The 12,077-nt window shown below is 50.0% G+C and overlaps 1 protein-coding gene across 2 annotated transcripts in view; it reads left to right on the top strand.

The window, feature by feature from the left end:
- Positions 1–12,077, top strand: part of SLC29A3 (solute carrier family 29 member 3) — a 52,444-nt gene that overhangs the window by 22,252 nt on the left and 18,115 nt on the right. The window contains exon 3 of one of the 2 annotated variants that reach the window (XM_049855809.1): positions 5,009–5,091. The exons of the other annotated variant lie outside the window; for it this stretch is intronic. Within the exon in view, the coding sequence (XP_049711766.1) occupies positions 5,009–5,091 (83 nt within the window). The remainder of the gene's footprint in view (positions 1–5,008; positions 5,092–12,077) is intronic. 2 annotated transcript variants of the gene reach the window in all.

The raw sequence follows: 12,077 nt of genomic DNA, 5'->3' as shown, positions 1-12,077 counted from the left end.
ACACGGTTGCTCTGGTATATGGAACATCTCCAGAGAAGCCATATGGTTGTCAGGAGAGAGGAGGGGCACGTGACTTACCTGCTGGCTCCTCCCTGTCTCCTATTTCCTGTTGGTCAAAGTCTGCATCATGGGGCTCAGGGATATTACCTGGCCCCGCCAGCAGCCACTTGGAAAGCAAGAGCCCCTGGGAGGGCAGCCTGGTCAGTGCACAGGTGCAGGGGTCTCTCCTTGTCAATCAGTTCCTCCTGTGGTGGCAACAGTGACAGTAGCTTTATGACCATGGGAATGACCCCTATGACCCCTGTGACCAGGAAGCAAGGCAGGTGCCTGAGGGGCAGAGGGTGAGCAGCCCAGGGGTGGCCCATAAACTAGGTCCAGTTTGTTGAAATCAGTGCATGCCACTTCCAGAAATAATCCCAATCTCTGCAAAGGGTTTGGTGAGGAACAGCTAAGCGTACAGATGAGGTCAGCAAGCACAGCCTTTGGTCCCCTCGGGGTAGAGAAATTGGTTCTCTTGTCTGGCAGGAAGTTGAAAAAAGGATCATGAGCATCTGTTCTTGTTTTCATCAAGGAACTGAATTTAAGTTGAAACAGGAAGGCTACAATATTCAGGAAAACCCTGGTTTGTAGAAAACTAGCTATCCGAAACCCTCATGTATTAGTTTGCCATCTGTGGCTACATAACAGAATACCACAAGCTAAGTGGCTTAAAACAACACACATATCTCATCTCACGGTTTCTGTGGATCAGGGGTCTTGGCACGGCTAGGCGGGGTCCTCTGCTTAGGGTCTCACTTGATTGTCTGCTGCAATCAAGGTGTCAGCCAGGGCTGCAGCCTCAACTGAGGCTCAGCTGGAGAAGGATCTGCTTCTACACTCACTCAGGTTCTTGGCAGAAGTCAGTTCCGTGCAGCTGTGGGATTGAAGCTTCAGTTTCTTGCTGGCTGTCGGCTGGAGGCCAACCTCAGCAGCTAGGGGCCATCTGCAGTTCCCTGCCATATGGGTTTCCCCAGCAATGTCACATGCCTTGTCACAGCCAGCAAGGGAGAGAGAGAGCAAGATGGGTGCTACAGTCTTATGTTATACAGTCACATAATTATGTACACGTAATCGTGTGTATGTCACCTTTGCCATATTCTGTTGGTTAGAAGCAAGTCACCCACAAGGAGAGGTGATTACACAAGGGGATCAACACCAGGAGGCAGGAATCATAGGGGCCACTTTAAGAGTCTGTCCACCACACCTCATTTTTCTAGAATTCTGCTTACAGGAGGTCCCTGAGCGGCGCAGATGGTTTGTGCTCGACTACTAACCTGAAGGTTGGCAGTTCAAATCCACTCAATGGTGCCATGGAAGAAACACCTTGGAGATACGCTTTTGTAAAGATTACAGCCAAGAAAACCCTGTAGAGCAGTTCTACTTTGTAACATTGAGGTCAGAATCGACTCTACGGCAATGAGTTTTTTTTTTTTTTTTTTTCTGTTTACAGGCAAAAGCAGCAAATAGTTAAAATAAAACCTACCACATGCTTATATCAGGAATTAAATTTTTTTTTAAAGTTCTGTGTAGGTGCCGAGTCATCCTAACTCACCATCTGCAGCCTCTGATCTGTACCTATACAGAGATGGCCCAGGGCCATGTCCCCTCTACCCACCAGCTTGTTCTGTGAAATGGGCTCGGTCAACAGAGGGAGTCATAGCCTCATCCAGTTGTCGATGTTTTTTAAATGTTTCAACGTTAAAAGAAAAGTTTTCTGCTTATATATCAACAAACCAGCACATTCTATTACCTGGAAAATCCCCATTCCTTAAAACATTCAGGGAACCTGAACCCACTCGGAAAAGCAAAAACAGAAATTCCCTTTCCCCGGTGATGTCCATTCACAGACTTGCCTCGGGATGAGCAACCATGGACTGAAGGGAGCCTTATCCGGGGCTCAGACTGGGGGCAGCCTTGGCCCCCAGCTGCAGCCCTGTCTCTGCTTGGGAGGCTAAGCCCCTGTAGGCCTTTTCCTATTGCTCCTCCTGATGCCGGCCGGCCTCGCGTAGGCCCAGCCATTGTGTCAAGATGTATTTGACAGACTGCCAGGGCCAGTCCAGGCTCGACTGAGCCCATCAGGGCAGGAACAATGAGGGGCTCCTCAGAGCAGGACGGCCTTTTCTAAGGCTCATGGTTGATGGACCACACTCGCTGCGATTATCATTTTAATGGCAAGGGCCACTGTGACCTTATATTCAGGGTATAGATTTCAAAGACCACAAAGCACTTTGCCGGCTTAAAAACAGACCAGGGAACAGTATGTGCTTGAGACTAGAAGTTGCCTGTTTGTGAGGTCTCTCTTTCTTGGCCCCCAGGTTGCAATCATACTCTCCCCCCAAAAAAACAAAGCCCATTGCCAGTTGAGTCGATTCCGACTCATAGCGACTCTATAGGACAGAGTAGAACTGCCCCCATAGAGTTTCCAAGGAGTGCCTGGTGGATTTGAACTGCCACCCTGTTTGGTTAGCATCCATAGCACTTAACCACTGTGCCACCAGGATTTCTCATACTCTCCCAGAGAGGAGAAATCCAACATTCAGCCCTCTGTTTCAAGGTCCGACTCAAACCTCACCTCCTCTGAGAACCTTTCCCAATCCATACTCATTCCTGTCCTCTCAAGTGCTCTATCCTCCCTTCCCCTCCCCCCCAAACTCCCTTAACACCCTCTGCCTCTGAACTGGCCAACCCCCCAACACACACACACATGCACAGAGTTCTGACATCTTTTCTAGTGGTGTTTTGAGCTGTTACAAAGCCTTCACAGCGCGCACTGTCTTACATCCCCAATGGGACAAGTTCCTAAAGAGTAAAAACCATGTCTTAGACTCTGGTGCTCCCTTCTTTGGCGAAGTTCTTTGCACATTGATAGATACTCAAAGTATTTCCTCAATTAAATTTCTTAAACTTTCCAAAGCAGAATACACACACAGCTTCTTCCTTTTTTTTTTTTTTTTTGTCGAGGATTGAACAGTGTGATTCAGATACAGCCCTTGTATTTGTTACATAGTAAACGCTTAATAAAAAAACCGAAAGCCCTTTGCCTTCGAGTCTTTTCCAAGTCATGGTGACGCCGTGTGTCACGGAGTAGACCTGCTCCGTGGAGTTTGCTTGGCTGTGATCTTCACAGGAGCAGACCACCAGCCCTTTCTTCTGTGGTGCTGCTGGGTGGACTTGAACTGCCAACCTTGAGGTTAGTAGTCGAGTGCAAACTGCTCACGCCACCTAGGGACCATAAATGCTTAATACGTGTAAGCTATTTTCAGGGCTTAGAGCTCATCATTACTGACCTGCTGTTCATGGTGCAACACAGTGACCAAAGCCAAAATAGGTCAGCTCTTCTCAAGGGCTTTTTTTTTTTAAGTTGAGTATATTGAGGTATAATGTACGCCAGTAAAGCCCACCCTCATCAGTGGACAGTTCTCTAGGTTTTGACCAGTTCATACAGTAGCCGTGCAGCTCCTTTGGCCAAGAGTTCCAGGAGAGTCTTCACCTCGCTGTGGTCTCGTGCACTCTTTGTCTGTCACACCTGGGAGCTGATCCCAGGAAAATGCCCTTTTTCCTCATGCTGTCCAGTCCAGGAGCCACAGTCCAAAATGGTCCTGGCCTTTTATAGCAGCACTACTGAGGGAGCAAATCCAGACTTGGGGCCCAATGTATTCCTAAGGGGTCCCACTTGGCTGCAAGAACGTGAGGACATGGTTGGGTCATAACAAAACCCGTTTGGATAACCCTGCAATCTGACAAAGGACTAAGAAGGCCGATAAGGCAAAAGTTTTATTTTTTTAGAAATATACTGAGTCCTGCCCCCATGGCCTCAGTCCATGGGGGACAAGTAGACTGGGTGGAAGCATGGGCTGCAGAGCGTCAGAGGCCTCACCGAGGGAGGGACAATGTCTTATCCATCCTTCGGTCCCCAGAATGGGCTGCAGGGTATCAGAGGCCTCACCGAGGGAGGGACAATGTCTTATCCATCCTTCAGTCCCCAGCATGGGCTGCAGAGCATCAGAGGCCTCACCGAGGGAGGGACAATGTCTTATCCATCCTTCAGTCCCCAGCATGGGCTGCAGAGCGTCAGAGGCCTCACCGAGGGAGGGACAATGTCTTATCCATCCTTCGGTCCCCAGCATGGGCTGCAGAGCATCAGAGGCCTCACCGAGGGAGGGACAATGTCTTATCCATCCTTCGGTCCCCAGCATGGGCTCCAGAGCATCAGAGGCCTCACCGAGGGAGGGACAATGTCTTATCCATCCTTCGGTCCCCAGCATGGGCTGCAGGGCGTCAGGGGCCTCACTGAGGGAGGGACAATGTCTTATCCATCCTTCAGTCCCCAGAATGGGCAGCAGGGCGTCCAGGGCCTCACTGAGGGAGGGACAATGTCTTATCCATCCTTAGGTCCCCAGCATGGGCTCCAGAGCATCGGGGCCTCACCGAGGGAGGGACAATGTCTTATCCATCCTTCAGTCCCCAGAATGGGCTGCAGGGCGTCAGGGGCCTTACCGAGGGAGGGACAATGTCTTATCCATCCTTCAGTCCCCAGAATGGGCTGCAGAGCATCGGGGCCTCACTGAGGGAGGGACAATGTCTTATCCATCCTTCAGTCCCCAGAATGGGCTGCAGGGTGTCAGGGGCCTCACCTACGGAGGGACAATGTCTTATCCATCCTTCAGTTCCCAGAATGGGCTGCAGGGCGTCAGGGGCCTCACCGAGGGAGTGACAATGTCTTATCCATCCTTAGGTCTCCAGCATCCAGCACAGTTCACACTGGTGTCTGTTGAGTGATGGAATGAGTGGACTTAGGTTGGAGATGGCGGGAGGACCATACTATCTTGGGATAGATTTACTCATCCCTCGTAGGTGTCTGAAGACAGTGGGGAGAAGCCTCACCTCCCCACTAGTCTGCTCTCTGGGGGGGTCCCTCACCTCCACCCTGCATGTGACCTCAGTGGCCTCCTCACCTCTGTGCTTGCAGAACTACTTTGAGAGCTATTTCGCCGTTGCCTCCACCGTGCCCTCAGTCCTGTGCCTCACGGTCAACTTCATGCTTGTCAACAGGTATGTAGCTTTCAGGCCCCAACCTTTGTCTCCGGCCTTCTCTACTCCCTTTTTATCCACAGCTGCTTTTTTTCTGCCTGCTTAAGTCACAGCTACCAAAGTAGGGGGCAGGCAGCTCAGACTCATCCATGAAGATCAAGAAGTCAGATCAGTTACCTGGGCCTTGTTGATAGAATCCCCATTTAGGGGCTGGATGTTCACCTTCCAACCATGTCATGACATCCTGTCAGTAAACAGGTGGAGGCGTGTGGGGACACATGGGTCTTCCCCCTGCTTCTGTCAGGGAACGTTGGCCTTGTAGCCAATGGACACCATGTAGATGGAGTGGTAGGGCCAGAGATCAAGGCTGTGGAAGCTGGCATTTCTGAGAGCAGTTAGAAGCCAAGAGCCTGAGATCCCCCAGCTCCAGCTTTCATCACATGGGAATGGGTCACTTAACTGCTCAGTGCTAAGCTGGTGAAACCAGCTGATATTTTGACCATTCACAAAGGAGGCCTGTGGGGAGTTTCTGATGTTGTGTTGGTGAAGGTCTGAGAAAGCCTCCATCTGGATGCACCGTGGAAGAAGGAGTTACCTAGGAGCTGGCCAGGCAAGTTAGCCTGGCCCATTGACCCCACTGCTGACTGTGGCCATCCATTATCAACTTAGGTTTACAAGGGCAACTTTGCCTGCATTTCCCCCAAATTGCCACTAGGGGGTGACAGTAGCTACATGATGACCCAGAAACTCAGGCATCTCCTGGGCATAGCCTACTGCAACCTAGACCACTCATGGCAAACTCCCAGCTCTGACCAGTCTGTAGTGAGTGCCCGGATCTTTGACTGGCTTCTCAGGCTGAGTTTCTAGAGAAGCAAAACCAGTGAAGTGTGTGTGTGTGTGTGTGTGTGTGTGTGTATAGAGGGAGATTCGTATCAAGGAAATGGCTCACGCAGTTGTAGAGGCTGGAAAGTCACAAGTCTGTGCATCAGGCGTCAGGCTGGAGGCTTCTCCTGACTCACGTAGCTGCAGGGGCTGATGAACCCAAGGTCGGCAGGTCAGACAACAGGCTGCTAGCTCATAGACTGTGGAGGCTGATGAATCCAACATCAGGAGGTAAGATGGCGGCCGCTGGCTCAAGTCCCAAGAACCAGAGTTCAGATGATGATGAGCCAAATCCAGGATCCAGCAAGCTTTGCTAGAGAGTCCATATATATTGAATGCAAGCCATAGCCCCAAGGAAATTCCCTTTCAAACGACTGGCTGTTCGTAGCAGATCTTACTATGGAGGAGATTACCTTATATCAGATGTCATCATGGAGGTAATTACATCATTACATAACTGCTAAACTATATCATAATTGCCAAATCACTGAGAATCATGGCCCAGCCAAGTTGACATACAACTGTAACCATCATAGTCCACCCCTTGTCAACTTGGCACCTGTACAAAGCTCCTTAAACCATACATAATACCTAAATAAAGACAATTATAAAGTCATACTTGTGCCTAACATAATACAACTAACACGTATATAATGGAAAACGCACTAGCCCTGTTCACATCTTATATTTTATAAATGAAGAATACAAAATATTTGATGCACACATACAAGGAAGAAATACTCATAACAATAACAGTCCTCATTTCTGCAACTGGTCACATGGTCATGGCGGGTATTTAGAACTACCTTCTTCCACCACCCTTTCCATATTCCCTTTACCCTCAGCAAGCACCTCAGCTAGTCGTGGTTCTTTGTCTGGTGGGGTGACTCAAATCTTCATTCTTGAAGGGTCTGGGCCATTAGTAGTCATGTCGGAATTGGGTTGCTATAGTTTTCCATTGATTTTAATCACAGGGCATGGTGGTACTAAGCGACACCCTAAGGGATCTCCTGCTTCCCAGACATACTCTTCTTTACCTCCATTTTGTAATATCAATCCAATTTCCTCTGGGTGATCAGGATCAATCACACCAGCCAGTCTGGTAACTCCCTTCTTTGCCTGTCGACCCAGAAGCTTAAGGATCCCAAAGTGGCCGGGTGGCATTCTTCACTTTCAGTTCAGTAGAATCAGTGATGTGTCTCCAGGTGGGAGCACTCCTCCCTTTGGGACTAAGACCTCTAGATCTGCAGAGCATAGGGTTGTGGGGACAGGAAACAAAAATTTTGTGAGTGAGTCATTAGAAGTAATAGTGAATGGTGTCACTCCCATTTCCACCCCTTAATTCCTGGACTCATGAATCCTGGCTATGGGAGAAACAGCACTATGTATTGGATGCTAGTTGAGAGCATATACAGCCTCCTGGAGAACATTGTCTTCCTCAAGGGGACCAGGCCTCTCCTTCATTCAAGGGGCTGTGGGTCTGTAAACTTGCTCAAGTCTGGGAATTGATTGAAGGGCTGTGGCTCTCCATTTTGGCAATTTGAGTTAGACTGCCTTTCACTTGACCTAGATTCTTCTGCTTGTACAAACAAACAAACAAAAAAACCAAACCTGTTGCCCTCGAGTCAATTCCAACTCATACCAACCCTACAGATCAAGTAAAGATTTAGTGGATTTCCCATGTTTCACTCCTAGGGATACAATGACTGAGTAGCCAGTGTCATAAGTCCATACAAGTCAGACTATTCTGATTACTGCTTTGACTCTGCTGTCCATTACAGTGACCACACCTACTCTGTCTTAGTTGATTGAGTGCAGCCACTGGGTCCAGTCAGCCCCATTGTAGTTAAAAAACCCAGTGCCGTCGATTCAATTAGGTATCTTAATTCAGTTACGGCAGTTCCCACTGTCAAATCTGACTTACATAAAATAGCAATCACACCAGTCTTCAAGGATGCAGGTCTCCCTTCACAAATTTGTTCCTCACCGCTGTGGTAAAATGTTTGTCCTCTGGGCACTCCATTTATGGGTGTATGGCTCTAGCCTGATAAATCCACTCTAACATGCCAGTTTCCCTAAGCCTTTGGGTATCTTCTTCTATAATAAATCAAGGCTGGTCTGGTACTTCAGCTTGATTTAGTGTAGGCCACCGTGTAACCTGTGCTTCAGCGACCCAACCAAATAAACTATTAGATTCCTTCCTAACCTCTCGAGCTCAAACACTGAAGAATCTATCCTTAGTGGGCCCATATCAATAAGTGCAGACTGATCCACCTTTATGTTCCTTGCACCATTATCCCACACTCTTAATAGCCATTCCCACACATATTCCTCAGGTATGTTTGCACATATTAGAAAAATCAAGCAGTTCTTTTGGAGTGTAACATACCTCCTCCTGGGTCATGCTTGGTACTTCAACTTTTGGGGCTTGCTGAGGCTTAAGCTTAGTTATAGGTCTAAAAGCAAATATGGGTGGTGGGGATGTGTTTTGATAACATTCAGCAACTGTCTTATAAGGCATCTGCCTCAGGCAATGCCCCAGGCTATGACTCAGATGCCGCCCAGATGATATCTCAGCCAAAGGGTCTTCAGACGCAGCTGGGTTAATCTCATCAGATGGACATCACAGTTGGACAGGATTCTGAGGCAGGTATGGTCTCAGGGAGGGTGCCTTGATTCCTTAGTGGTATCTGCTCTGAGTGCAGGAGGAGAGAGGGGACACCCTGTGTCTCCTGTGTGCTCACCCTGGATAGACCAGCCTTTCCAAACATTATGCTGTGGGGCAACTCCAGTTATCTATTGCTGCATTAAAAAACTAGTCCAAATCATAGCGGCTTCAAACAATAGCAATAATGAGCATCTCTCGTGGCTCTGGGGGTCACCAAGTCTTATCCAGTGGCTCAGGCTTGCTGTTTCTCGTGCAGTAAATGGGTCTGGAGCAGCCAGGGCCCCTTGGGCATCTCCCTCCATGTTTCTTCTCTTAATGGCTCACATGTCAGCTCGGTGTAGTGGGACTTCTTATACTGCATTGGGGCTGAAGGCTCCAAGAAGTGTTCCAAGAGAGCAAGGCGGAAGCTCATGGTTTTTGTAACCTAGTCTCAGGAGTCATGTAGTGTCACTTCTGCCATATTCAATTGGTCTGGGGAGTCACAAAGCCCACTCACTTTCAAGGAGACACAGGCCCCACCTGTCAATGGAAGGAGTGTCAAGGAATTTGCAGCCACCTTTTAAGACCCTCGCAGGGGCCTGCCCACGTGCAGGCTGGAAGAGCGAGAAAGATAATGACCCTCAGATGGGCCTGAAGGCCTTGCAGCTCCTCTCACGAGCCACTGGCCCCTTGCCTGCCTCACCTGTGCCTTGCCCTGGCACACAGGACTATAGTCACTGTCCTGCAGGTGGGGGCACAGCCTCCAGAGACCCTGCCCCAGGAGAAGAGTGGCACCAGCTGCAGGGTCAGGTGTCTCTTCAGCACCACAAGACCTTGAAGGACAGAGCTGGGTCACTGGCACTACTGGCAGAAGAGTAAGTGGGAGAAAAGGCGGGGACACAAGAGGAGGAGGGCGAGGAAGAAAGGGGTGACAGAGCCATAGCAGTGGGGAGGCCTAGGCTTCTCCCTGCTCTGTTTCCTTCCCAGGCCTCTCATGATGCTCTCTGTCCCCTCCCTCGCCTGACCTGGGAGTGGGAGTGTTTTGCAGTCAGGATCCTCCCCCACCAAAACAAAAAAAAACACCAAACTTGTTGCCATCAAGTTGATTCTGATTCAGCAACTCTATAGGACAGGGTAGAAGTGCCCCATAGGGCTTCCAAGGCTGTCATTACGGGAGCTGACAGCTACATCTTTCTCCCATGGAGCAGGTAGTAGGTTTGAACTACAGACCTTTTGGTTAGCGGCCGAGCATTTAACCACTGCGCTACCAGGGCTCCTTCAGGATCCCACAGGCTCGCATAAATGCCTCATCTCTTTCCAAGCTGTGGGAAGACGGTTTGAGGCTAAGCTTTTTTTTAAGCTGTTTTTTATTTAATATGTGAGATTGAAATGTCTCCTTTTCTACCCGCCTGAAGAACCCTGGCCTTCCCCGACTGGCTTATCCATAATCGCCAAGTGTTTTATTATGTTAAGTCTGCAGCATCATAAATACTTATGAGGCAGATTTACATTTTACAGACTTTTGAAGAAATCAGACCCTTGGGGTCCTGAGCTCTCACAGCCAGGGAGGGAAGGTGGCACCTGGGGACAGCTGGCAGCCCTCTCTGACTCCCCTTGGTAGAGTGACCTGTCCCAAGATCCCAGGGCTGGGGTCATCTCGGCCATCCCATCCCAGAGAAGAACCATGGGCATCATCAGGGCAACACTTGTCTGGACTTTCCCTAAAGCCTCAACAGTGTCACCATCCCTTGGGCTACTTCGCCCGGAGTGGAAGCAGCAGAGGCAAAGCCAGAATGCTCCCATCAGCAGGTGTGGGCAGCTGACACGTGGCACCATTTCATAAGTTGTATGAGTGTTGAAAACAGCCCCGTACAAGATCCCTGTGGGCTGGTGGGAGCCCAGGGGTGGAGGCTGGGCCAGAGTGGTTTATGCAGTAAGCAATTAGCGGGCAGGAGGGAGGCCTCTGCAGGTAAGGGACCTTAGGGGATATAGAGGCAGCCTTCTAAATGCACTGCTTTTTAATTTAATGCGTTTGGCGTTTGCATCCTCATTGCCTACTCTTTCCTTGTCTCCCGCCCTGGGGCTGCCTGGGTAAGAAGTCCCCTAGCACTCTCCAGAGCCACGTTCCTATTCAAACAACGAATTACCTTGTAGTGACAAACTTGGGAGTGCTTCCGTGATGCCAGCAGCATTCCTGGAGTGGACTTTTTGTGCTCTGGGTTCATGAGGAGCTGGTTAGAGGCAGGGGCGAGTCCCGAGGTGGGCTAGAAACACTGCAGATGTTTACAGCTGGACTCCCTGTCATGCTGAGGGGGCCCAGAAGCAGGGAGGTTTGGCCCTGCCATAGAAGCTGCTCCTGCACTGCTCATGTCCCTTGGTTGTCAATTTGTGCATCCAGTGACTATTCACCTACCAGGTCCCGATGCTTAGCACAGGATGTGATGGAGAATAGCCAGGCTCTGCCCTCATGGCACTGGTTATGGCCCCCAGTCTGTCCTTTGTCTCCTTCTTCCCCCAGGAACTGGTTCAGATTTTTTGAAATTTGACCCCAGCCTATCTCTCCACTTGAATTTCTTCAGATTTAGAATCATAAACTGGAAGGGACCTTCAGATTGTCTTGTCCAGCATCTTCTTCTTAAAGATGAGCAAATTGAGACCCAGAGAGGTTGCATATTTGCCTAGGGTCACAGAGCGAGTTAGTGGCAGAGCTGGGCAAGGCTCTGATCGATTGCATGACCCAGGCTCCACGCCCCTGCTGGCTCTTACTTTTGGGGTGGGTGGGCAGGTCAGGCTGTGTGACTGGGTTACTGCAGGCACCAGAGGTGAGGCCTGACTGCCAGCCTCCAGGACAGCTGGTGTGTGCTTACAGTAGATACGTCGGGCCCCCCGAGATCTGTCCAGGTGCTGGCCTCCAAGGCTGCCCGCCAGTGCCTGCCCAGGCTGAGTTCCCTACAGATCCTAGGAGGGTGACAGAAGCCCCAGAGTGAGCCTTGGTGTGGGGCTTACAGAAGCCATCCCTGAGACAGGGATTTGAGTGCAAGTAGTTTATTTGAGAGGTGAAAGTGGAGAGTGGGGAAGTGAGACAGGCCAGGGAAGGCAGCTGATGAAGCGTACTTCATCAAGCCAGCTCCCAGAGGGTGACCAGAGCTCAGTGCTGCCAGGGAATTCTGGTAGCCAATGTAGACTGAGGGGTAAGGGAGCTGGGGTATTTATCCACTGACTTCCCCCAGTCATTGGTTGAAGGTGTTCATTACCTGTCACTTCCAGCCTGCTTCATGGACCAGCGGATCCCCAGATGGTAAGAGGGAGGGCACATGGGCAGAGCCCTGACAGCATTGCTGTTGACTTTGACCATGTCACTCCCCAGCTTAAAACCCGAGGTACCTCTTTGTGTTAAGGGCACTCTTGGTAACAAATGACGCCTTTACCAGTTGCCATCGGGTTGATTGCAGCTCATGGCAACCCCATGTGTGTCAGA

The sequence above is a fragment of the Elephas maximus genome, chromosome 16 (genome assembly GCF_024166365.1).
Source record: "Elephas maximus indicus isolate mEleMax1 chromosome 16, mEleMax1 primary haplotype, whole genome shotgun sequence".
NCBI lineage: Eukaryota > Metazoa > Chordata > Mammalia > Proboscidea > Elephantidae > Elephas > Elephas maximus.
Note: the sequence above shows the minus strand (reverse complement) of the source record. Positions and strands in the feature narration are given on the sequence as shown.